Source organism: Aulonocara sp. 'chitande type north' Nkhata Bay, linkage group LG3 (assembly GCF_057382095.1).
Source record: "Aulonocara sp. 'chitande type north' Nkhata Bay isolate Kocher_YH1m ecotype deep benthic linkage group LG3, A_spYH_male_GT1.1, whole genome shotgun sequence".
NCBI classification, from domain to species: Eukaryota; Metazoa; Chordata; class Actinopteri; order Cichliformes; family Cichlidae; genus Aulonocara; species Aulonocara sp. 'chitande type north' Nkhata Bay.
In genome coordinates this window covers 20,754,077-20,780,506 of record NC_141346.1, presented here as the reverse complement: position 1 = coordinate 20,780,506, position 26,430 = coordinate 20,754,077, and the positions used below count along the sequence as shown (strand labels likewise).

At 39.6% G+C, this 26,430-nt stretch overlaps 1 protein-coding gene across 1 annotated transcript; it reads left to right on the top strand.

The window, feature by feature from the left end:
• The first annotated feature begins 345 nt into the window (after positions 1 to 345).
• On the top strand, positions 346 to 25,342 carry ttc39b (tetratricopeptide repeat domain 39B). The gene is made up of 19 exons (XM_086272744.1): positions 346 to 722; positions 12,467 to 12,501; positions 12,634 to 12,738; positions 12,846 to 12,977; positions 14,461 to 14,531; positions 14,633 to 14,700; positions 15,270 to 15,334; positions 15,425 to 15,530; positions 16,211 to 16,276; positions 16,366 to 16,474; positions 16,677 to 16,744; positions 16,821 to 16,880; positions 17,122 to 17,283; positions 17,382 to 17,473; positions 17,600 to 17,720; positions 17,839 to 17,950; positions 19,645 to 19,762; positions 19,878 to 19,994; positions 21,051 to 25,342. Exons 1-19 carry the CDS (start codon positions 684 to 686, stop codon positions 21,145 to 21,147), a joined length of 1,743 nt encoding a protein of 580 aa, XP_086128870.1. The 5' UTR covers positions 346 to 683; the 3' UTR covers positions 21,148 to 25,342.
• Positions 25,343 to 26,430: the final 1,088 nt, after the last annotated feature.

Sequence of the window (26,430 nt, the reverse complement as noted above, 5' to 3'; positions counted from 1 at the left end):
CACCAGCCACAGCTTGAACCCCAGTCTGAACTCAACCATGTAGAGCATGTCGACGCTACAATACAGTTGGCTGATTATATACTTGCATTAACATGCAGAGGAGCCTGTGCCTAATAAAGTGGCCATTTTAAATTTATAGTTAAAATATAATTTATATATGACACATAGAAGAAAAGGGATTTGCTTTGAATCAAAACAGTAGGTTGAACTTCTGCCTGCTGTCTGGTTTTAGTGTTTTTTTTGTCCCATTAATAAACACGAGCCCCCCCCCCTACACACTTAATGTGCCCCCGCCCCGTGCTCACATGTAATCTGCGCCTCTGCCTGATCAGCTTACACAAACACTGGCCTCCTCCGTTTCCTCCCTCTCTCCTCTCCTCCTTCATTTCCTCCCTCTCCTCTATTTTCTATGGGCGGAGAAACGGAAATGTGGGAGGTGTGTTTTCTCTCCGTGTTTCTTTCACGGAAGAGACCAGAGGCAAAGAAGCGCGCCTGACTCAAGGACGAAGCGGACCTACGGCGATAAGAATCAAAATAAACGGAGCACAGAGGAGCAGAAGGAGATCCGTGCGCAGCCGCAGAGGAGCGGAGGTTCGGCTGCAGCTGTCATGGGACTCTGCCCGTCCTCGTAGCGGAACCAGGCGACCCGCGGACCAGAGGGAGAACAGGCACCGGGAGCGGACATGGCCCACGTAGGCAACGGAGCGGCCGCAGAGGAGGAGGTGGGAGCCGGAGATCGCATTTAACGCACGCATTTCCACTGACATGTCCACAGTGCGTGATGTAACCAGTTATTTGTGATGATGTTCCCACTTTGATCTCATATACCTACATCACGTGGGCTACATCCACCAGGCTGTTGAGGGTGTTTTAGTCTCTCTGTCACATCAGAGTTCTGGAAAGGACAGATTTTACACCTAAACTGTGAATATGATATCAGAAACTGGTTAGGCGTTAAAAACACACACCTTTGTTTGGCTGGAAAGCATAGACTGTATTAAAAGATGGCCACAGCTATGGCTTTGGCTTCAAAATTGGTGTTTTGGCCGCGACCATGCTGGATTTTTGCAGGGACCTAAAAGGGACGTGTTGGTAATAAAATGCTTTGAAAGGCACAAGCAGCACAAGGTTCAGCATCTCCAATTAGCTCGAGTGAAACCTAGCAAGCAGCTGTCATTAAAAACAGTGGCCACGCCCCCTAGCATTAATATAGTTTGAATAGGTGAGTTATATGAACATTTATAACCCTTTACAGTTGTTATGAAGGTCAAATTTAGCTGCACAGCTTTTTCTTTCAATTTCCACTGTATGTTTTAACATTAGAGTCTCACTTTTCTGAGCCAGCCTCTAGCTGACGTTAGAGGAACTGCAGTTTTTAGCACTACCTTTCTTTAGCTCTGAATGTTGATGTGCGTTAAAACACAAAAAAATAACCTACTGCTACTGTGCTGCTAGAGGAGAAAGCCTTATGTGGTATATGTGTTGGTAGCTAGATATGTGTACATATAGTGTGTTTTATCACTGTATAGTGGTACCATTTCTAAATAATGCAACATAAACGCGTAGTCCTTATCGGTTTCTGTCAGGTTTTCTCATCTTTTCACCACGCCTGTCTATATTTCTGTTGAAATCGACCTTACAAAGCCTCCTGTAGTATTTCAGTGAGACTTTCATTTTTTCCTATGTTTGTGCTTCTATAGTCACCACAGACTGTATCCATGGATGCAAAATGAACTCCCAACTGACCGTAAATAGATCCTAATCTATACAATTCTCCAAACATACAGTGCTGCACGCATGTAGGGCAGCTGAGTTACAGCAAAACCCATCATCACACCTATTCCAGATCCGTTTTATTTACAATGATTACTCACAGGGGAAAAAACAGTTTACTTTGAACTGAACTAAATGTGCCGCAGGCTGTGGGGAGTGAATTTGGACTTTGATTAAGTGGTAAAAGTAGAGGACAGGGGTGTGCACCAAAGGGCAATTCATTAATAAATATACAATGCAGCACAGTAACTTTTCATTTTATCTTGATCGCCATCCTTGAGCAATGTATGGGACCATAGATCTGTCATAATATGGGATTCTCACTGAGCTCTGGATGTATTTCCTCAGTTATGTGTAGAGCTGTGGAGGCAGCCTGCTCATTATTGGATTTATGTCTCAGCGCTAAGTGAGCTGATAGTATTGGTTCACGTGTCTGCATGTGTGCACAGCTTCATGTAAATGACAGCTCTGATTTCAGCCACAGGCTGCCTCCTGCACTGTAAACACAGGAAATATCAGGTTTTTTTCTGCACTTTCACACCACCACATTCATTCAAATTCACATTCACATTCAAACTAGTGACAAGATAACATCAGTGAGCTGAGGAAGTCAAAATGTTCACAGTATGCTAACTTTGTCAGTGGTAACATGATGGGAACCGAGTTCCCAGGTTTAATTTTTAACCTTTGTTTTCACTAAAGCCAGTCCTCCACCCTGACCCTCCCTGGTTCACACTGTTCAAATGGGGAGTGTCGCAGTACAGCTGTAATGTAGAAGAGAGCTCATCAACTGGTTTGTCATGGTGTTAAAGGATATTTTGAGGTTTTCTAGTTTAGATGACAGGGTTCAGCAGGTCTGTATACTGGATATATGGCTGGGCTGTAGAGACCATCAGGTGTTCTTTGGAAGCAGCCATTCAAAATCATCTCCACAAGACACTAGACACAAAACCCAGCAATAGGCACAAAAGACCCCCAAAACAGAAACGGAACCAAAAGAAGTCTCCATAAACTCTTAAAATATCCTGAGAAAGTGGACCACCAAGAGAGCTGTCACTACTCGATCTGTACCGGAAACCCAATCCGTACCATGCATTTTCGACAGGCGTGTACTTCGAAGCATTTTACGATAGTTACAGGTCAGAGTATCTGTTAAGGCAGGGGTAGGGAACTCCAGGCCTCGAGAGCCGATGTCCTGCAGGTTTTAGATGTGTCCTTGATCCAACACAGCTAATTTAAATGGCTAAATTACCTCCTCAACATGTCTTGAAGTTCTCCAGAGGCCTGGTAATGGACTAATCATTTGATTCAGGTGTGGTGACCCAGGGTGAGATCTAAAACCTGCAGGACACCGGCTCTTAAGGACTAACGTCCCCTACCCCTGTATTAAGGTGTTAACAATAATAGGTATCTCTTAAAATGTGTGCGATAATGAAACCTTTCTATATAATGTAGACAAAAACAAAGACAGTTATAAATCGGGTCTACAGGATCCGTGCCACGCATGTGCAGATGTTTTCTTATTCTTCTGTTTCATTTAATGGCAGTTTGTACAAGGATACCGCCACTTGCTGACCGAGCGAATGAACCCTATTGTAAACCGGAGTAGCGTCATTATTAGGGATGGGTATTGATAAGATTTTCACGATTCCGATTCCATTTTCGATTCTGTTTAACGATTCAATTCTTTATCGATTCTTTTTTTTTTTAAAAGGAGAACACTAAGGTCGATTAGCTTAGAACTTTGTTTTATATCTTCTCTTTGAACAAGATAGAAATTGAGGAGTAACATGGCCTTACAAACCCAGCAGTGAGATCTTAAGAGATCCACAGCCTACGGCTCTTCAATGGGGTGTCACAGGGTCCCCAGGAAAAAAAATGTAAATGTAAAATAATAAAATAAATATTCGTCTGCAGCAATAACAAAGTATAACATAAATTGTTCTGTGGCAATTACACAAGAATATCCAGTAATGTCCCTGCCTACAATTAAACACATTCACTTACCGAAAATCGGGAACATCTGCTGTGGCAGCCTTTTACCACAAACTCAGTCACTGCTCGGTGACATTTTTCTATCCTGGCCTGAAAGGAGACGCTACCGGTAGACTGCAGCGAGAGCTGCCAGCATCTGAGCCAGACTCTGTCTCTCTCATCGTGGTCACCTAAATGCACAGTAATGGCAGGTTTTGTAATAAGGCAGATCGCGCTAACATAATATGCACTGTTAGTTGATTATTTACCTGCCGCATTAACGGGAGAGGACGTGCAAACGTTACCGCTGCTGCTGGGTTGAGATTCACGAGTCCGGAGCGGAATTAAAAACACGACATTCATTTAAGGTCATCGTGTGTTTTGTGAGCAAATGCTTTTGCATATTTGTAGTGTTTCCTCCCTTAAATGAAATATCTACTTTGCAAGTATTGCAAGTTGCCCTGTTGTCATCCGTTCTCGTAAAGTATAACCAAACTTTTGAGCATTTGAGCCGCTTAGGCGCCGTGTTTCCTGCCAGGTAAATGACGCTCCGCAACGTGGTGACGCCATTCGGGGCGACTGGAATCGATAAGGGAATCGTTTGTTAAAATGGCAAACAATTCCAAGGAATTGAAACAGTGGGAACCGGTTCTCAACAAGAACCGGTTTTCGATACCCATCCCTAGTCATTATAAACGTGTGTTAAACTTGATTTAGTGATAGAGTGTGTTCATGCTTGTCTGTGAGGAGAGGATTGTTGGAATAGTGATGATGATGTTCGCTATCACTGTCAATTGTCAGTAAACACTTAATCTGGCTGATGAATCTTCACGTGACACATTACTAAGTCAGTATTGTTAAGTCTGTAATTAGGCGCCATTCTTCTTATTTTACGGCACTGTTGTTCAATCGGGGAACGCTCTCTGTTGAGTAGAAAAGCATGACTTTGTTTGTATACGGATTATCCATTGTTTAAATGTCCCGGGCAGTCGAAAAGGAGGCAGAGCTGTTGAGAAATGCTAGGAGCTAACTGGGCGCTAACCGTGCCATTCAAATACATTAACCGTCACAATGTTGGCAAAGAGAGGAAGTGACGTAAGATTCACGCATCATGGTACACATCGGGTTTCCGGTACAGATCGGGTAGTGACAAGCGCTAAAGCATGCCAAGGGGGCTGAAGGGCCATCGGGATATTTTTTGAAACTCTGTACTAACTTCTATTTAGAGATGTTTCAGGGTTTCGTCAAGTTGCTATGTGAAGAGAATTGGAGACGTCTAGGAGTTCAGTTCAGCACACACACTAAAGAAAGATTTTTATGAGGACTTTCACTTATTTGCAAGTTTGGGTATCTGCAAGGACTTCAGCAAAACTAAAAATCCAGGGGGATTTTAGTAGGATATTTATAGGTCCATGGCTCTTAAGCTCCCTTAAAACTACTTGTTTTACTACCAGATGAACTTAGCAAGCAGGACACCCAATTAGCCTCCATAAAGCCTTTTTACCTGTTTGTCTCTGAAGAGGTGTCAAGGATTCAGATGGAAATGACCATTTTCCCCGATAGACCCGCTGCAGACATTAAGGTTGATGACATGGGTTGGTTTTTTCTGTTAAGGCCCTCTTGCGTCACACCTCAGCCAGTCATTTCCTCATTTCAGCTGACAAATGCTCCTGTGTTCGACTCCTTCAGCCTTGACTCATCCTAATACAGAGGAATTCAGCTGACTTTCGCTCAGCTCTAAATAATGTGAGGCGAGCTGTTTTTATTTAAAAAACACTCAGTGCAAGGGTATTGCCTCTGCTCAGACTGAAACTACTAATCATGTCAGTTTTGGCATGTTTGCTGTGACATTTGACTGTCTGTGAATCCAGGATCTTAAGTTCATCCTACCATGCAGTGCACACACCCAAAGGCGCGACAGGAATGTGAGCAACGCCAAGAAAACACAGATCAGCTCAGTCTTATAGAATATAATGCACACCTTTCTCACAGCCAGTTAGGAAGCCTGACTGCTGAAGCCCTCCTCAGACAACACAGAGGCTTTTTTTTTTTTTACAGATACTCACAAAGTGGATAATTTAATTTATGCTTATTTAATTGAAGCAGTAGGTTGTCCAGAGAGCAGATTTTAGGAATCCCAGAGGTGAGTTTGGCAATAATGCAGGACCAGGAGGAAACACAAATCCCTTTGGAGTTGTGTGTTCCTCTGGTGGTACTATGAGAAAAAGGGAGGGTTCAAACATGGGTCAAAAAAAATGGGGAGTAAAAGTGGGAGAATTCAAAAAGAATAATTACAAAATACCAAAAAATGAAGAAATATAATTCAGATTCACTAGTTTATATGAAATGTATTAATTTGTTATTAATGGCATCTGGTAAGCCTAAGTACACCTCAGATCCCGTAGTGGTTTGCAACCAGTTCAGTTTGCAGGATGTGGTTAAGAAAACACACTCTCTGTCTGCTTTCTGTTCCCCATGTGAGGTCAGAGGTCAGGGAAGATCATTGTTAACTCCAGGTGTCACAGATTTGGTTCTGGAGGATGTAAGGGAGGTCCGAGGCTCCGATGGGGCTGTGAGGACGCTCCATAGGCGCTCCTCGAGTGCAGCCGGGTTATTTGTGCGTTGGGTAATCGGACACAAGTTGCAGGCTTTGACTAATTGATGAGGAAGCTGCTGCAGTCACAGGAGACGCGTCTCTGACTTTGACCTCTCCTGCTCTGTAACATCAAACAGAAGTGACGCAGATTTTTCCGAAAAATCTGGTTTTTGTTTGATTGTAAATATCAGAAAATCCCAACATGATTAAAGTCACCATTACATCTTAATAAAGTCAAACAGTGAATAGAAAGATAAAAATATTCAATGACTTTTATATCTCGATTGTTTCAAACGTGTTCAGAAATCCTGCGTCGCCTATCGTTGAAGTTTAGTCTGTTTGTGTCTCTCTGTGTTAGTGTTGTGTTACTTTGTAGTTACGTTTTGGTTGTGTTTTTTGTTCCTGTTTTTTTACCTTTTATAGTCGTTTTCTGCCCATTTCTGTTTTTTTGTGTGTGTTTTTCTCCCCCATATTTGTGTAGTCATTTAGTTTCTAGTTGTGGTTATTTTCAGTGTTTAAGGCTTTCTGTCTTTTTTTTGTCTCTTTGTGTTTGCTTTGTGTGTTTGCAATACGCTGGTATCTGGTCTGCTGGTATTAGTTTGACTTCTTTAACTACCAAAGTATAACAGGAATAAAAAGCTATAAAATAAAATGATGCAACTTCTAAATGAGCTTTTAAACTCAGTTTTTTATGGGTTGTTTAGATGTACTGGATCATATTTCTTCCAAATTGATCCCAGCCTATAACAATAACAATATTTTTTCTCTTTATGGTCGAAAAATTAATATTTAATGGTTAATCTAAATATAGTTGTTAAAAAAGCCACTGCTGCCTGTCTGGATGCCTGGGCGTAGCCACCTTTCTCAGGTATGATATGGTGGGTTAGGTTTAATGACTTTCACGATTATTAGGCTGTAAAACTGGCGATGACTCAAACCTCTTTAATACACTAAATGGTTGTATGTTCCTCATCTGTAGTCTCTGTTTTCTACAAAGCTATCTGGCCCAAGAGAGTTGCAGCTATAACGGCTTCAACTTTTCTAGGAAGTCTTTCCACAAGCCTCAGGAGTGTGTTTTTACCGTTCTTCCAGAAACATATTTGTGAGATCAGACTGTCTAAGGAGCTTGGAAAGAAAAGCGTCTGGACTTCTTTAAGTTGCTTGAAGATGTTTCACCTCTCATCCGAGAAGCTTCTTCAGTTCTAAGGTCCCAGATTTAAACCCAGTGGGAGTTTCCCCTCAAAGAGGGACAAAGGACCCCCTGATGATCCTCTACCTAATCACATAGTCACAGTCTCCACTATAAGTCATCCCAAAGGTGTTAACACAAGCAAATCTGAAAGTATTTCAAGAAAACTAAATCTTGAGTAAGATTAGCTGATTCATCCAAATGCTAGGGGCTGATAATGTAACTTAGCTTTCTGCTTTAAATAACTTTATCAGCTGTAGTTACAACAGTGGTTCCCAAACTTTTTTTGCTAGGCCCCCCTTTGTTTTACAAGAAAAATATTTCAAAAAAGGCCTCTCTGTGCAAAATGGGTTTAAAAACAAAAACAGCTGTGGGATACTGTTTGTCCGTGATTTGAACCGAGGGAACAAATCGTGCAGGATCAGCCTGATGTTATTTGTATCCAGCTGTGACTTTACTGTATAAAGAGCTAACATCTCCAAAATGTCAGGAGTAGTTAGTCATTACAACAAGTGTTTGTGAACTAAAAATCAAGAATGTGGGATACTGTTTGTCTGTGATTTGGAGAGCCCAGTCCGTGCTCCCGACGCAGGGGAAACCAATCCTGCAGGGGAGACCTACCTCGGCACTTGTGCAGGTGAAACCAAAGAGAAGATTTGCTTCACCATATTTTCTAGTCTTTGGCTTGGAAGATAGTTTGTTTGGAAACATATTCAGCGATGCTTCACCTCCTGCTTTGCGTTTCTGTGGGCGCCCCGTGCTAGCAGTGTCCAAGCGTTGTTGTTTCTTTTTTTGCTTTTTTTCCCCCCATTTCATCCCCCCCCCACCCCCCCCCCCCCCCCCCACCCCCCAGCCCCACACTTTGGCAAGGTCTGAGTTACAACATAACCAGGTCTTATTCACTGTGATCGCTAGCTGTTCCTTAGCCATGAATGTCGCAAACAGACCAAAACATTGACAGAGCGAGAGGGGAATGCCACACGGAGCATCTGCTGGAATGAAAAGAGTTAGGAAGCAACGTCTGTTTGGATTCACACATTTTTACTTTTGGACTTTTCCAGTTTTGTGAAAATATTCTGTTGACTGCAGCCGGCCTCCTCCTCCTCCATCATCTGCTACATTTTCTCCACCTCACTTTCAAACAGAGAAAAACTTGCACATAAAATAACACACGGTCCATAATTCAGCCAATAAAAACTTTCTACATACTCTGATCATTTTGTCAGTTTTTTACCTCATTTTGATCTCATCTTTCTACATTATACATACATACTTTTTTACCTTATTTTGATTGGGGTTTTCCTCTTTTTGGGGGTTATTTTACATTGTTTGCTGACATTTTGCTTCTTGCTGCTTTGCTGCTTGCTTACATTTGCTTTAATTCTTTTTGTGGGAATTTTGTTTCTTTTTGATGGCATTTTACGTGTTTCTGTTAGTTTTTTGGATATTTTTCTTTGCATCTATGTTTGTGGGAATTATGCTCTTTCTGATAGCATCGTTTCTGTTTTTTGTGGGCCTTTTATGTCTTTTTGATTGTGTTTGATCTTTTTTTTAATGTACTTTTAATCATTTTTAGTTTCTCCATTATTTCATTTCTTTTTCTGGTTGGTTTTTGGCCTCTGTCATGTTTGTATTTGTTGTGTGTGGTTAGTTTTGTCTCTTGGGCATTGGAGGTAATTGATTCTCTTTGTGGGGTTTTGTTTTTAACTTAAAAAGAAACTTTTTACAAATGTTACTTCTGAAGGGATTATGTCTCGTATTTTAGTAATTTTCTGCCTCCTATTATTCTTCTGTGTTCTGTCCTGTGTCTCGTTTTCCATTGTTTTCATTTAAAGGCCTCTCTCTCAGGGTAAAAGACACACACAGGGCTGTAGTGAGTTATGTAAACATGTCAGAAAAATCAGACTTGAAGCTGTTGCCTGCAGGAAGAGTCACTCCGTAGAGTTTGTAATTCTTGTAAAACCATTTTTAACCTTCAGGGATGCTGACACTCAGCCCTTTATTTGCTCCTGTGCACATGTCTGATCGACACGTCTGATATACTTGCATTACTTTGTTGTTTCATTAAAAATTCTACCGTTAAATTTAAATGAGTCAAAGCGTGAAATGTGGTGGTTCATGGTTATTTTCTTTTTTACTCGTGTATATATTTTAATTTTTTTTCTACTTTTTGTGCTAATCCCGTCTTACTTATTCCAGTCTTTCTTTTTCTTTTATTATCGATGTTTGCTTGTCCATGATTTTGACTTTTTCTCTTTTTTTGATTTTGTTTTTTTCTTTTATTCTATATTTTTAGTTTTTTCTGGTTGTCAGTTCTGATTATGTATTTTTTGAGGCCTTCATTATTTTCAGTAATGTGTTTTTGTGCTGTTTTTTTTTTTTGTTGCGGTTTGCTTGCAATAAGAACTTTTTCTGCCTCTTTGTTGATGTTTTATTTTTTGTTCTTGTGAATTTATTTAAATTTATTTTTCTTTCTTGTCAATTTGTTTCTTTGAAGCCATTTGAACTCTCAGTAAATATGCCCTCAAAACAACATAAAATAACCCCCAAAAAGAGGAAAACCACAATCAAAATGAGGTAAAACACTGGCAAAATGAACAGATCCACTTTTAAAGTCTTTTTGTACTCGTTTTTATTTTTTCACCTTTGTAGTAATTTTTGTTTCTGCTGAATGTTTTTGTGATTATTTTGATACTTTGTATTTATATTGCTTTTAAGTCTTTCTAGCTGTTTTGCTTTTTTGTGGTTGTTTCTGTGAGTGTGTCTTTAAACTCATTTGTTGCTTAACTTCTTGTGTCTTTTCTTAGTACTTGCACGTTAGGCAGGCCTCTTCTCTTTCTGAGTTTAAAACGCTTCTTAAAATATATTAAGAGGTTAACTCAATTTGTTTTAACATATTTTATCTTATTTTTTTATTTTACTTTTACTTTGCTTGTGCTATTTGAACAGCACTTTGTGAACCCTGGTTTTATGTGAAAGTGCTTTATAAATAAAGGTGGTATGGTACTTTATTGAAGTTTAGCACTTTTATTTATTTGTTTATTTATAGGTATTTTCTTCATGTCTCTAATTCCTGCTTTTTTCTTTTACATACCTTGTCTGTTTACTAGTCTTGCTTCTTTTTGGGGTGTTTTTGTGTCTCTGTATATTTGTTTTCACTTCTTTATGTTGTCACTTTTTGTTCTTTTCTCTTTCCAAGGCTTTTTTCCACATTTCTATGATATTTTTGTGTTCTTATTAACTCACAATGATTCACTTTTTGGTTCTTTTCTTTTATATCTTTTTGATTTAAATATATGTTTTGTGGTTAGATGGGTCACAGTGCTCCAATGTGGAGCAGTGAGAAGCTGCTGCCAGCAGGCAGAGTTACTTTACAGCGCTGACTGCAGCTGCACCCTATTATGTAAGGAGCCACTGTGTAGCTATTATTAGCCTGCTGCTGACATGCTGTGTAAATGTTACTTATGTAGTGTGGACACAAATCTGTTTACACCATTACGCACATATATGAATCCTTATATTTCATAGTTGAGACCTCTGAAGTGTTGCAGTCGTGCTTACACGTGTAGATGTGTGTAAAAGTGTTTTTGGATTTATGCTAGAAATATTGTCTTTCAAACATCTGGAGTTTCGAACCTAATTCTAGGGTTCAGGTCTTAGCATTAAGCAATGGGCAGCAGTTCCTCTAACAGCAATCTTCCCTGAATCGCTGACTGCATTGAAATGAATGGAAAACCTTGAATTAGCCTAATGAATTAATGCTCTGCAGCATGATTGTTATTACTCATGTTAAGCCATGTATGACCCTTGTGACCCTTATTAGCACTGCAGGTATTTACTAAAATATAAAACACAAATTCCAGACTTCAGAGAAACCATCTTACACTGAATGATGGAAACGCTCTCAACTATTCATATTTTAATTTCTATGGCTGCTTTCTCGGGGCTGTAACACTTTACAGCATAGTAACTGAAAAGTATAGGAATATAGGGCATTCTTGGAACACGCCCTGCAAACGCTGAAAAGTCTCAGTAACACAAACAAACGAAAAACCTGAAATTTAGGAATAATCCAGGCACTCTCGAATAGCCCTGGGAGGTCCATAAGACTGACACACTATTCCCCCAAAACTGGAATAACTCTGAAATTTGTGCAAAATCGTGAAAAGGCAGAAAAATTGCAAAAAGTTTGAAAAGCTCTTACAATTGTCAGAATATTTATCATAAGTCCTGTATTCCCTTGATTACTCAGGAATAAATCTCAAAGGCTTTTTAAGAGGAAGCCCTGAATTGTGACAACTCGAGAAGTCACTGATAACAATTTGGAAAATCCAGACACCTTAAGCTTCGAAAACTCTTGAATAACTCTCAAAAAGTAGTGTCTGAAAGGTTAAAAATAAAAAAAACTGGAATAAATTTACAAGACCCAAAAAATAAATAAATAAAAATTAAATAGAACATTGCCTGGATAGTCGGAAATAACTTCATTCTACACTAAAATTTTAAAGCACTTCGATTAAACGCAAACTAAAATTACTTAACAGTCAAAAGACTCTGGTATTATTTTATAGGATATAATTCAGACTGAAACCTGATGGATTCTTTACATCACTTTGAAGAATGAGATAAAAATGGTTTTCTTTTTGTTCCCAGCGTGTGTGGCGGTGAATGAATAGTTCGTGGTTCAGTTCTGAAATGACCCCGATGGTTTCACAGAGCCCTCGAGTAGGTCAGAGTCATGGCGGCGTGGTTCAGGATTCGGGTCATGTAGCCTTCCAGTAATTCCCGAGCAGTGCAAACTTGTTGCTGATTACACACATTGTACAAATGAAATGTGGTGCTTTAGAATCGCGTCCAATCAGACGTCTCACAGGCCTTTCTGTCACCTGGAGGAGGATGCTGAGAACTAAACTCTGTGTTTCTGTGTGTTTCAGGACAGCTTCGAAGATGCCTTTGATCGGATACCTGCGTGAGTACACACACACATGCACACACACACACCTGCAGCGCACAGACTGAGTGTGTGTGTGAGCATCGTTTCCTGTGTATCTTTCACTTTTAGTCACGCTCTGTGCTGACTGCTGGTTCTGCCTTTGTGTAGGGCGGGTAGCATGGATCTGCAGACTGCCATCCAGGAGACTCAGTGTGCTCTCAACCTAGTCCTCAACAACAAGTTTTCTCAAGCCCTGGATCTCCTCAAACCATGGTAACCACAGCAGTCGTTACCTCGCGCTGCTTCGTTACACCTCTCTCTTTCTCTAGTGTCTTCTGGAGTCGTAGCTCCCTGTTATTAATGACTGCTGCTGTGCGCAGGTGGAGGGACAGCATGTACCACGCTCTGGGATACAGCAGCATCCTGGTGATGCAGGCGACCATGACCTTTGAGCACAGAGACATCCAGACTGCCATGGCAACCATCAAGGAGGCGTTGCACACCTGTCAGAGGTGAGAGGCAGGAAAACATGGTCTTCTTCCTGTTTATAGCCTTAATGTTTCTGGGCGAGGAAGCTTTTCAGTCCATTCACAACATGTAATAACGTAATGAAACAAACTGCGGTACGACCACTGTGGCTGCAAAAAGATTTCTGAGGCTGAAAAGTCTGGAAAAAGTGACTCATCCTTGAGCCCTGAATTGTCCAGAATAATAAAGAAAATCAGCAGCAGATAATTTCATTTTCTTCTCCAATTCTGGCGCTGAATCAGAGATTGTGTGTGCGCAGTGGCACTGCAGTGAGTAACTGTATGAATGGTGACCGGGCTGTGTGGCTGCATCATAATGGGCACGTTCAAGTCTGAAAAGTGAAGCCAGTGCTGAAGTGCCTTAAATACACATTCCTGTTCGCGGCCTGCAGGAAGCAATAGCTGTGGTTTCAGAATAACATGCAGCTTAAAGAACTCTGACAGAGCAGTACGCTTGCTGTGTGGCTTCTGAAAACACTTTCCCAATGAACTTATGGGCTTCAGTTATTAGTTTCAGGTCATATTAAATAAAAAATGTATCCATTTTGTAATTTTTTGTTCATTCTAAGTTTCATGAAGGAGAATTATCGAAGATCTACTCACTGGCTGTTGATTTGACAAGTTGTTATCTAGATTGTCAGGCAGCCAGTCCCGAACACCAAGAAGTTCAAGGTGAAAACGCTAATCTAATCTCCAGGCTTCACAAACTAATGGGTGACGCCACAGTGGCTATCTCCGTCTTTTAAGCCATTTATGATATTAGACAGCGGTCCCCAACCCCCGGGCCACAGACCGGTACCGGTCCGTGAGTCATCTGGCACTGGGCCGCGAGAGTTGAGGCTCGGGTGTGAAATTTATGGTTTTTATTGGTTTTATTGGTTTTTCTCGTTGTTTTTTTAGCGTTATTATTGTTAACTCTGTTTCCCTGGGTCTTTTCCCATGTGTTATGAATAAATCTTCCTTTTTTGTACCGGTACTGGTTTTATTTTGTTGTATTTATCCGCAACACCTAAAAGGCCGGTCCGTGAAAATATTGTCGGACATAAACGGGTCCGTGGCGCGAAAAAGGTTGGAGACCGCTGATATTAGATATTCTAGAATATTATATATACCGTAGCTTTGTGTTCCAAAAATGAGGGAGAAAAAATATGATTTCAAAAAGCTATATCACAATCACAATCTATATCAAGCAATCCTGTCTCTTTAGGGGAAAGGGAAAATGATCCTCATAGTGTTACAAGAAAACACTCAACAAAGGTTCAGTAAATGGGAATACCCACAGGAGGTTTTTCTACTAATTGTTTTATTGCAATTTTATACTTTATATACTTTTAGTTCTTCATCTCAAAGTCTCTTTCAAATGAGAACAATTAGGCCCCCATGCACAACAACGTTTAATGTCATCTCAAACTGCAACAGTAGAGACTGGTTAAATATGAGATTTAACGTCTCCTCGTTGTTTCTCTAGGTTCAGGAAGAAGAACTCGATGGTCGGATCTCTGTCCGGGCTGATCAGCAAGCAGTCCAACCTGCAGGAAGGTTTGTAAACACATGCCCACACATCACTCCACTGACGTCTACAGAAAGTGAAGAAAATTTAGAGAGCTGGAAGTCAGTGTGCTGCATTGGTGTGTTTGCAGGAGAGATGCACGCAGAGCTTTGCTACGCTGAATGTCTGCTGCAGAAAGCAACGCTGACGTTTGTACAGGTCAGAAATGCTGTCTGCCTTTAACTTCACCTGTGTGCCTGCTCACGTATTTGCTTTCGTTTCATATATATTTCATACGTAACCTTAGTTGAAAGCCCCTTTAAAGCGCAGTTCCCGCAGTGGCTGCTAAATGTTCCTCGTGTGAATGTGTAACAACATTAAAAGGCAGAGAACCTGAAGTACAGACGCTTTGAGTGTTAAATTAAAGATTAAAAATTGCTTCCTCATCAATCATAGCTTGACGCCAGCATTAATGAAGGGTGATTCAGGACACATGATGGGTCGTCCACTGTTTTTCAGGTTGGGTTCAGTTAAACCTTCTGGTTTGAGTTGTTGCCACTGTGATGCCTTTTGTAACCTCGAGCTGAGTGTTTTCACCATCGAAAATGGATGTGATGATGAGTGAGCACTGGCTTCACTTTACACACTCGGAAACTGCATCTTTTATAGTGTGTGTGGTTAGAAGCCATTTAGGATTTGAGCCAGAATCATGACTCATGAGTAGCTTCTGGTAAGACTAATAATAAGGCTGTTTAATTATATATTATATCTATATTTCCTTTTTCTAGGATGAGAACATGATCAGTTTCATCAAAGGAGGGATCAAGATTCGGACCAGCTACCAAATCTACAAGTGAGTGAATGATCTATGGAGGAAATGAAACATTTTAAATGTATTTTAGTAGAAATATCATTGTTAACATGATTGTTATGTATTCAATAGGGACTGTCAGAATGTGCTCAATGCCACTCAAGACGTGGCCGGCCAATCAGATTCATTTAGACAGTTCGAGGGTGGAGTCAAGCTGGGCATTGGCTCTTTCAACCTGGTGAGTTGTTGTTTTTTTAATCCACAGGAGTCAGTTAATGTAGGTAAGTTTAATGCTGGTTTAATCTGCCGTAATTAGGACGATGCCGTCTCGCTCAGAATAAAGCACATCCAGTGTCCATCTTTTTTTCTCCACTGGATCATCAGGCCAGAGGGTCAAACTTTTACGGATCCAAAAAAAGGCCAATGTAAATGCTTTCTGTATTGTATATTTATCTATATTATTACTTTAATATAATCTACAAGAAATCTACAAATTTTCTTTATTATGGATGGAAGCAGCTAAAACGTCCACACAGTGCAGCTGATGAAGCACGTTGGTTGGCATTTTAATGTGAAAGTACAGATAAAAGAAAAATATTAGTGAGAGTCCTATAAACCTATGAACGGCTTCATATACTTCATGTGTCCTTACACTAATTTTTTCATTAATCGAGTCAGAATCGTCACTTTTCAGTTAAACACCTCCTTTTAAGCTCTTAAGATTAACGAGAGTCCATTTCAGCCAGTTTGTTTCACAGCTGAACTGGTCGTTGGACGCACCATCACTGGCCCCACATCCTTTCTTTTTTACATCAATCCACAGGTTATATTGAATCTGGCACATAATGGTTCATTGAAAGCACAATTTTGTTGATTTTATTGAATGATTGATTTTAGGGAAATCTTTTTGTCTTCCAGATGTTGTCTCTCCTCCCTCAGAGAATTTTGAGGTTGTTGGAGTTTATCGGGTTCTCAGGAAACAGGGTGAGTACAAGCTCTGTTTAAAATAACATTTTAAAAACCCACTATAGGCTACACAGACAAAATCATACTGTTTCTCTATCTGTCTGCAGGGCTTTGGTTTGTCCCAGTTGAGAGAGGGAGCTTCCAGCCACAGTTTGCGGTCAATCCTCTGTGTTCTGACTCTGCTCTTCTACCACACATACGTCTCACTCATACTGGGTAGGAAACACTTTAATGTTTTTTGTTTTGTTTTTTTTGGGGGGGGGGGGGGGGGGGGGGTTCAGTCTTGGTAGAGAAACCTCAGCTTCACCATCTTAATCTGGCTTCAAATGTCCGACCACAAAGGCCTAAATAAAGCCAGAAGCATCTTCTGCTGCTTAGCAGATTAGGCAGTGAATGTTGTTGTGTTCTCTTTGATCAGGAACTGCAGAGGGGAACCTGGTGGAAGCTGAAGCTCTGCTGGAGCCATACCAACAGAAATACCCCAAAGTAAGTAAACCGCAAACAGTCGTCTAAGTAAACTCGGCCGTAACTAAATAAACATCATGTTTGTTTTTTATTTTAGGGCTCCATAATCCTCTTCTACTCTGCTCGCATTGCCGCGCTGCGAGGAAACTTTGAGAAGGTTTGTCCCTGTGTTTTCAGACCCTCAGTGCCAAAGTCCAAATGAAAACTAGACGTTTCAGCGCAAGGATTTCAGCACATTTATCAGCTAAACAAAGAAGTAAAATTGTTCTCTGTTCTACTTTATGTGGAATTAAAATGAAGTTAATAGAAGTCTTTCCCTTTTCACTGGTTTTTCCCATCCCTCTGCACTTCCTTTACAAACCTGAACAGCAGGTCTAAGTGTTCTGTGTTTCTTTTAGGCTCGGGCCAAGTACGAGGAGTGTGTGAGCAGCCAGCAGGAGTGGAAGCAGATTCACCACTTGTGTTACTGGGAGCTCATGTGGACTCACTCGTACCAGCAGGAGTGGGAACAGGCGTACCAATATGCTGACTTGCTGTGCAAGGAGAGTCGCTGGTCCAAGGTAAGCTCAGAATAAAAACAGATGTGTTTCATATATCAGGCACAGAAATGGAACCATAAAAGTCCGCGATAGTTCAATATAAAACCTACTCTCTGCAGGCTATCTATGTTTACCAGAAGGCAGCCATTTTAAGCATGATGTCAGAGGAGGAGCTGAAGAAGACGGGGGAGAATGTTGTGGAGCTCTTCAGGTCAGCCGGTTTTTTACATGTATTTTTTAAACACCCTGAGCTGAATCGACCTATGTGAAGTAGGTAGAGCCGAGCTATGTTTAAGGCCAGGATTAGCAGTAAGACAGTGTGTGTGTGTGTGTGTAGGCAGGTGGAGGGGCTGAAACAGCGCCTGGCTGGGAAGTCCATTCCAACGGAGAAATTTGCAGTGAGGAAGTCCAGGCGTTACAAAGCTGCTAACCCCATCCCCCTGGTCATCCCTTTGCTGGTACACAAACATTCACATGCACATAATAAACTCACTACTTTGAGAGTGGTTAGTTGAGTGTGATGAACTCTGAATGAGCTGGTAGTGAAGTATAACGCACAATTGTTGTCTCTTTTAGGAGATGATGTACGTGTGGAATGGTTTCACCATCGTCGGAAAGCGAGCCGACTGTGCCGAGTCCCTGCTGGTAACCATAGAGAAGGCAGAGGAGCAGCTTCGCAATGACCCCAGTGAGCTCAACACTGCACCTCTGCTATTAGCACTACTGCTAACACTGTGTGCTGCCAATAGTATCTCATGAGAGTAAAACAGGCGTTCCACAGGGTTCTGTCCTGGGCCTGCTTCTATTTTGCTCATGTTAGTGATTTCAAGTCTGCATGTAAGCAGCTGATATTAGTATTCATGCAGCTACACTGATTAAAACTCCTGAGACATCACAAAACTGTGCACATGGAGTCGGCTATAAGATGTTACCACAGCTGTTTTGTTAAGAATCTAATTACATTTAAGTCTTCGATAAAGCTTGGGTATTTTACACTCATTTGACACATTTTGTTGGAGCCTTTTTTGCTTTGAGAACTTCCCTAATTCTTTGTGTTAATGATTGAACAAGGGGTTCGAAAGAGTCTTCAGAAAATTCGGACCATGTTGACATGATAGCTTCACACAGTTTGACAGATTTGTTAGCTTCACATCCATGATTTGAAACTGCTGTTGGACTACATCTCAAAGGTGCTCTATTGAAGAGATCTGTGAGAGAGCTGGTTACTGTGGAGGCCATTTGAATACAGTGAGCTCATTATTACAGTTAGGCCATTTATACTTGGATTTTTTTACCTGTTTACTGAAACATGTTCTAAATACATTTATATACAAACAATGTGTGAACTCTGCTGTCCACATTCAAATTGGATGAAGGGTTTATGAGGTGTGGGCAGTTCCTTCACTATGTCATTATCCATTGAGCAGATAAAAGGCCTGGAGTTGATTTGAGGTGTGGTGCTTGCATTTGGTTAAAGGAGCCCTCCATGTAGGTGAAACAAGCCGCCCTGAATCTGCAAAAACAGAAACAACCCATCTGAGAAATTTTTACAATATTAGGAGTGGCAAAAGTCTGGTACATCCTGAGAAAGAAAGGTGAACTCAGCAATGCAAAAAGACCTGGACATCCACGGAAGACAACAGTGGTGGATGATCACAGAATCGTTTCCTTGCTAAAGAGAAACCCCTTCACAACAGCCAAACACGTCAACATTCTCCAGGAGTTGATATCCAAATCTACCATGAAGAGAAGACTGCGTGAAAGTAAATACAGAGGGTTCACTGCAAGGTGCAAGCCACTTATAAGCCTCAAGAATAGGATGGCTAGATTGAATTTTGCTAAAACATTTCTAAAAAAAAACCAGCACAGTTCTGGAAAAACATTTATTGGACAGATGAAACCAAAACCAACCTCTACCAGAATGATGGTGAGAAAAATACTACGGAGGAGGAGTGGAACAGGTCATGATCCAAAGCACACCACATCATCTGTAGAACACGGCGGACACAGTGTGATGTCTTGGGCGTGCGTGGCTACAGGTGGCACTGGGACACCAGTGTTTAATGATGATGTGACACAGGACAGAAGCAGCTGAAGGAATATGAGATGTTAAGAAACATACTGTCTGCACATATTCAGCGAAATGTAGTCACATTGATTGGGCGGCGTTTCATAATGCAGATGGACAATGACTTAAAACATACAGCCAAAAAACAGCTGGTGTATTCCAGGAGCTAAATATGTTTAAGTCTCCATTCTGAATCCTTTTATCTCAGAAGGCGTTAGGTTGTCATGTAAGGTTATTACTGCTGAATAATTACTGGCTAATGAAAGGTTAGGAGCTTATGTAAATCTATGTCTAACAGTCCATCTCTCATTCAGATCCGTCAGAGTTTCACACAGATGACAGCTGTCTGGTCCAGATGTTGAAGGGACTCTGCCTGAAGCACCTGGGCAGGTTACTGCAGGCTGAGCTGTGCTTCACACAGGTGCTCTCCAGGTAACACAAGCACAGATAAGAACACAAAAGCATGCCGACGACCTTGTTTAGGCAGTTAATGCTGTGGTTTACCTTCTGAAAATAAAGATAATGCTTTAATGGGCTTTACTTTCAGTGAGGGTCGGATCAGATATGATCACTACTTGATTCCTTTCACCCTTTATGAGTTGGGTCTGCTGTATAAACAACAGGGAGACTTCCTCAAGGCCACCACATACATCGAGAACGCCAAGTAAGTTCTGCTTAAACACTCTTTATAAGCCATTCCTAAACAGACTGCTCTAACTCTGTAATGTGAAAATCTGCAGCGCCCCCAAACTTTCAGTCTTATCTGTGCTGATCACACAAACAGAAAATGAAGCATTTCCTGTTTATTTTCATTACTTCTGCCACCTGACAGCCATGCCTCCATTTATATATAATTTATAATTTATTTAATCCATTGGATTAATTGGATTTGTCTAAAATGTACATATTTAATGGAAATTCTACTATAACCCCAATTAGAGCATGTGTTGGGATGCTGGTAAAAAGTTTCATAAAAACTAAATGTAATCATTGGAAATCTTATAAACACACGTTTTATTCACAATAGAATATAGAAAACATATCAAAACTGAGAAAATGACAAAAAAATAAATAAATTTGAAGGCATCAAAATATCTCAAAAAAGTTGGAATAGAAATGGAAATATGAAATAATTATATTGTATTGTCCTTAACATTTTAGATAGCATTAGAAATGAATTACAAGAAATAACTATTTCAGTTCTTTTATTCTTTTTATTTTATTTTAAATGACTTCCCAAGTCTCACCTGAAGTACCTTAATACCCCACCAGGGAGCTGCAGCGTACAGTTTGGGAGTCGCTGCTCTTTAGATACCTTTAAATGAACACACACACACACACACACACACACACACACACACACACACACACACACACACACACATATTCTATTCATTTTCATTCGGAGAAAACGAAAATGCTACGTCCAGATGAACAGAATCAACTTTTAGAGATTTACTTACCTGGATGATTGAGCATGCATCAAGACACTTCATAGTGTGCTTGTTGTGAAAACATTAAAGGATGCTACAGTGGAAATTTGCAACCATAACTCGAGCTGCGCAGACAGGAAAAACAGCATTGTTTATGTGGCACTAAATGCACGAGTGAGGTATTTACAGTGGTTTAGAAAAAAATACTAACCAAACAAAACATTCCTGCGCAGGCAGGATTGCGAAACGCGTGTTTATTTGAGATTCTGATTGTGTGTCATCATCAGGACGAACTACAAGGACTACTCCATGGAGTCCAGACTGCACTTCAGGATCCACGCAGCCCTTAACAGCCTCAAAGGATCACCTGCCGGCACCCCATAATACACAAAAACATGAGTCAGACTGCAGCTGTTTGTTTAGCTGGAGTGAAGAAAGAAGTGGAGGTGTGTTTGGGTTTTAAGAGGACACCTCCACCTGGGTTTTTTTTTCCTCTGAATTATGTTTTACATTTTTTATTTATTTTTCTGCAGTTTGGAAAGATTGGATTATAATTACTTGCACATGCACTTCTTCTACCAGTTAAAATAGAGACTTCACTGGTAGAGCAATGGTTCAATCAGTGCAGGTTTATCTGTAACTTAAAAACTGATACAGGCTCTTTTTGAGTCCATACGGCTCTTTCACTCAGAGACACTTTGCATAGGAGAACAACTATGAAGTCTTTCATAGCTAATATCTGATTGGACTGCTGCACTTTTTCATGTAAAAGCACAAGATAAAAAAACTAGCAATTATATGTCAGCCCACAGGAGAGACCCAGTCACTGACAAATCGTCTTGGAAATCCAGTCACCAAGTTCTCTTTTGCAGCTCTGTGTTAGCTTCCTTGCATTTCTCTGTCTGAATGGGCCCAAAATATAAATCTGTTGTTTATGATTTCAGTTATTTATCGTGGAAGACATGATTTTCTTTTTTTTTGTTTATGAATCATAAACAGGAAGTGATGTGCAAACCACTGAAGATGAATACTAGAACACACTGTTCATCTTTAGCAGTTTGCACGTTCTTTGCCTTTTTCTTTTCCTACATGCCACACATGCACGCGACGCACAAGTGTGTCCGTGCATAAGCAATCACAGCCTTCTCACCGACTGTGGCTTAAACAGGAAACACTGATACGGTGTAGTACACTCCTTCCAAGCTCGCACAGACTGGGCAATATGCAGATTTAAAAGAACAACGCAGTAATGGCTGTAAACGCACACATTTAACAGCAATACAAACAAATTTGTGCTGTTAGTAAGTTCTGAGTTATTCTGTCGGTACGTCAGAGTCCACGTTCTATGTCTCAAACGCAGGGCTGCTTTGGTGGCGCTGATCGTCTCTTAGAAGCCTGAAATAAAAAGCTCAAAAACAAAACAAGCTAACAGGTAAAAACATCTACAACATAACAGATGCATTAAGTTTCTTCTTTGTTGTTCCTTGAGTTAAAAAAATCCTTGAATGGTGCTTTTATACAGCCCTTCAGTTCATCCTGTATCTGAAACACGTAATATTAGATTTTTATGTCTTTTCTTCTAGACTTCTCGGATCGGAGTTACCTGTCATAATAGTCGTTTTGGACGTTACAAACAAAAAACTAAATTAACCAGTGTAGGTGTATCAATTCAGAGAAATGAATCACTTCCCACTTAGCTCCATCTTCTGATGCCATGTGGAACTGTTACTTTCTAGTTAAGGCACGCTAGTCTGGTGTTGAAAGATCATCCAAAGACAGTCCCCTGGAAATACCTAAGAATAATTGAATTAAAGAAAACAGCAAGGTATGAACCAAACCATGGACTGATTACTTGCTACACCCCTTTTGTTTTGGCCTCAAACATTAATCACAGTACCACTAATACATATCCTAAAACCAGATTTCTCTTGAGATCAACATTAAGCAACCTCAGATACAAAACTCCCAATCTTACTAGTATAGCTAATATTTAAATGGATATAGAATATAATGTGGAATTACTGCTTACTTTGAAATCTGCATTTATACTTACCTTTTTTTTTGCCACTAAACTCGAACCTCAGTCTTTCGTAAACACTGGATTGAAAATACATTATTTATGGTAAAGCAGTAAAACGTAACCGGTCAAACAAAGTTAAGCATAAATAGTTTATAAAACAAAAACTAACGACCCTTAACATTTTTTTAATTCAAAGTGAGCTAGCTAATAAATTAACTAATATTTTGAATAAATAAGTTAATATATAACTGATTACTTTGAAATATATATTGTCACTTGTGATTGTTTTACCTTTGATGATCTTCAAATTGAGTCAGTGCTGGTGGTCAAAGGCTAACTGCAATATTTCAGCATCAATTGCAATATTGTCCAAAATTACTGTGTTTGAAATATGTGCAATACATTTTTAAAGCCATAATTCTCGTTGCCTTAGACTGAGATTAAGTTGCCCTGAAAATCATGCTAGCCCTGGCACAAGCGGCAACCTGATTTGGTATAAAGTGTGAGTTAATGATTACTCGGCTAAAGAAATGTAGTTCTTTACCTGCTCAAAGAGATGATTTCTTCATACTGAAGCAGCTCTGCCTTTGGGAAATATTTGCATAACCAAGCCGTCCCTCACTCCATGATTGCTCAACGGTCTGTTGGGAGAAAACACCAAGACTAAAGGCTTTACGTTAATTCTAGTCGACGTTCTTGATGATTACAGCTTTGGTTATGATCACACATGTTCTGGAAGATGTCTGTTTGTTTCTTTGTTTATGTTGTGTTGCTTTCTGTTAAATAACATAAATTATGTAGATCTACAGTGTACATGAAGAGCAACTTTAGTGTCTAATCATGTACAGATGAATCAGGATAAGCACAATCTATACCTAAACAAGATTTTATTATTATTATTATTATTATTATTATTATTATTATGTGCTGTGTGTTAACACATCAGATAATTACTCAGTTCTCAGAGGACAGTAAAGGACAGTTTATCCCTAAAATGTTGTAAGCTTAACTTAAAATGTCTGAAAAACTGTACACTAATGCTCGTCAAAGTAAGCACATCTTTGCTTCCATTTTAAACATAAGTGTGATGGACCCGCTTGAGTTGTACTTGAATAAATGACAATTAGCCTTCTCCATTTCATGAATGTATCAACCTAAAGACCAAATTCTCCACATGTGTCTTGCTGGATGTGTGTTTTGATTTGATTTTATTTGACGTGTTTTCTGTGCCTGTATGTTTTTGGATGTGATTTTTCTTCATGTCTTTGTGTGATCTGAAACTTTGCTTCCAAACTACGTAATTTGCCAACATTCACTGATATTATTATTAATAACAGTCCAGTAAAAGACCACAGTCATCTGTCGAAAAAAGTTGTAGCAATGAAAATGCTTAAGTCCCAGTTTTGTCCTGTGAGTATACTGCAATGTTATTCCTACCTAAAATTTCAGCTAGAAAGACTTAAGACATCTGACTCTGTGAGGATTATTAAAAATGATCAGGTAGTTTTAAAAAGATATTCTGTGTCTCTTTGTGCAATAAAATGTTGCTTTAACAATGCTAGATGCAATTTTAGCATTGCACTCATCAGTAGTTCCTTCTTGCTAGTTTTCCCAAAATTGCAGCTCCATTTCTTGGTTAGCCAAAGCTGCCATGCAGAACTGACTCAGCACAGGAAGTAAGGAAGTAAAATAATGCAACTAATAATAGTGATAAAATAATCCTGGAAGCAGAATTACAAAGTTGTGTTATTCCTTTATTTAAGATTTACTAAAGCAAGGTTTCTCTGTTCTGCATAAAAAATGGTAAAATGTTATTAAATGTATGCACAATGGCAGGGCCTCGCTTTTATGTGAGATTTAAAACCTGCTAACAAGCAGATGGTTAATTTTAATTAAATGTTGTATCTTTAGGTACTTTGTTATTACCAATCTGTTCCAAAATCAGATCACAGGTTTCTATTTTTTTAATTTGAATCTCAAAACAACAACAAAAAATACCAAAGACGACAGTCTCACCGCCGTTAATTTGTATCAACGAGCTATGAGCCAAAAATGTATCTTACCATGGTGTGCACTGGGTCCTTAAAAAATATGTGGACAAATGAACAACAAAAGAAATGGTAGGCCTAAAAACCAACTACAGCAGTATCTGAAAGTCAACATAAATCAGTGATCAACAAGATAAATAATAATAGAATAATAGGTAGATAACATACGGCAGTGGAGGCATTTTTTAAGCCAGTTAGAAGGTGATTTACATCAATCACCAAAACAAAGTCACTGCTTTGTGTTTATAAAATGTTCACCTTTTATTGCCACAACCTTTCTTCATAGAAGGCTTTGGGCCATATTTTCATTTAGTAGCTTAATTCAGTGCCTCTGTGTTTAATCTGTATATGTTTTTCTGTTCTTTATAAGTTCAAACTGCTTTTGCTTTTTTGTTTTTCCCATATACAACGTGTTGCTGCATGTGTTTTATGGCTGGAGGAGAGATTAGAGGCTTTCTGATTAGATGTGGTGATACACGTGGCACAATAAAATGAAAACAGAAGAATATTACTCCTTTTAAATTATATTGTGTTTTTATTTATTACTAGTATGTATGTTGGTATGTGGATGAGTGTGCCGGTGAGTCACTGTTTTATGTTTGTGTTATGAAGAGAACATGTCCTTTCTAGCAAACAGACACATAAACTAAAGAGGAAAAAAGTAACTGAATATGAATATGAGCTGAATATAGTGTTTTTGTATCTCTGGCTTCATAATTTGATAGAAAAATTAAACCCTGATTAAAAAACATAGAGACCCACCTTTTTTTATCTTCATAAATAAGATGTTAATTAAATGGTGTTTGAAATGGTTTATTTGGATAATACTAAGGATTTGAAGTCACATGACAATTATTTTGCTATTTTGAACAGGTCATGTAGGGTTAAGTGAGTAGGACCTTAGTCACACAGGACTGGAGCTCTGGTAACCACCTGTCACCAGGGAAAAATACAACTGGTTGGTTAAAGCCTTACAATTCCTTGGTTAGTTAATGGATTGCTGCAGTCACTCCAGTTTGATGGAAAACACCAACTTGTCTGCAAACACCATTTGTTCTCAGCTGCTGCACTGAGGCGTTTCTTTTATTTTGAAGGCTAATATTCTCCGTTTCTGGTTTGCGTTGCACTTTTAAAGTTTTACTACTCCTCAGTGGTCAGCTGGCACGTTCCTGCAGAAGTCAGCTTCTTCCATCCAAACTATGGACAACTGTGGCAATCTGCTAGCAGTCAAAGCAAGGAGAGGTTTTTGGTGTAACGCCCTCTTCATGAATGCAAACTTCAGGTGGTTCTGATCACGTTCAGTATGGTGGATAACTCTGTGCACATGTGACATCACAGCAGAAACCTCATTAAGACAAATATTATTGAGGCTCTTAAAAAAGAATAGAAATACATTTGTATTTAGTGCTTTTTATTGTTCGGTTTAACCCAGCAGCTTTTGAAATGTCTCACTGAAAATGTGCTGATGGTTTGCTAGAAGACAAATGTTTGCTGTTATGTGTACTGTGTAGTAAATGTTTATTGCATGTGTTTATAGTGTAAATATACTGTCGATGTTACTATGTTGGAAATGTGTTCAACACATTTTAAAAGCCATAA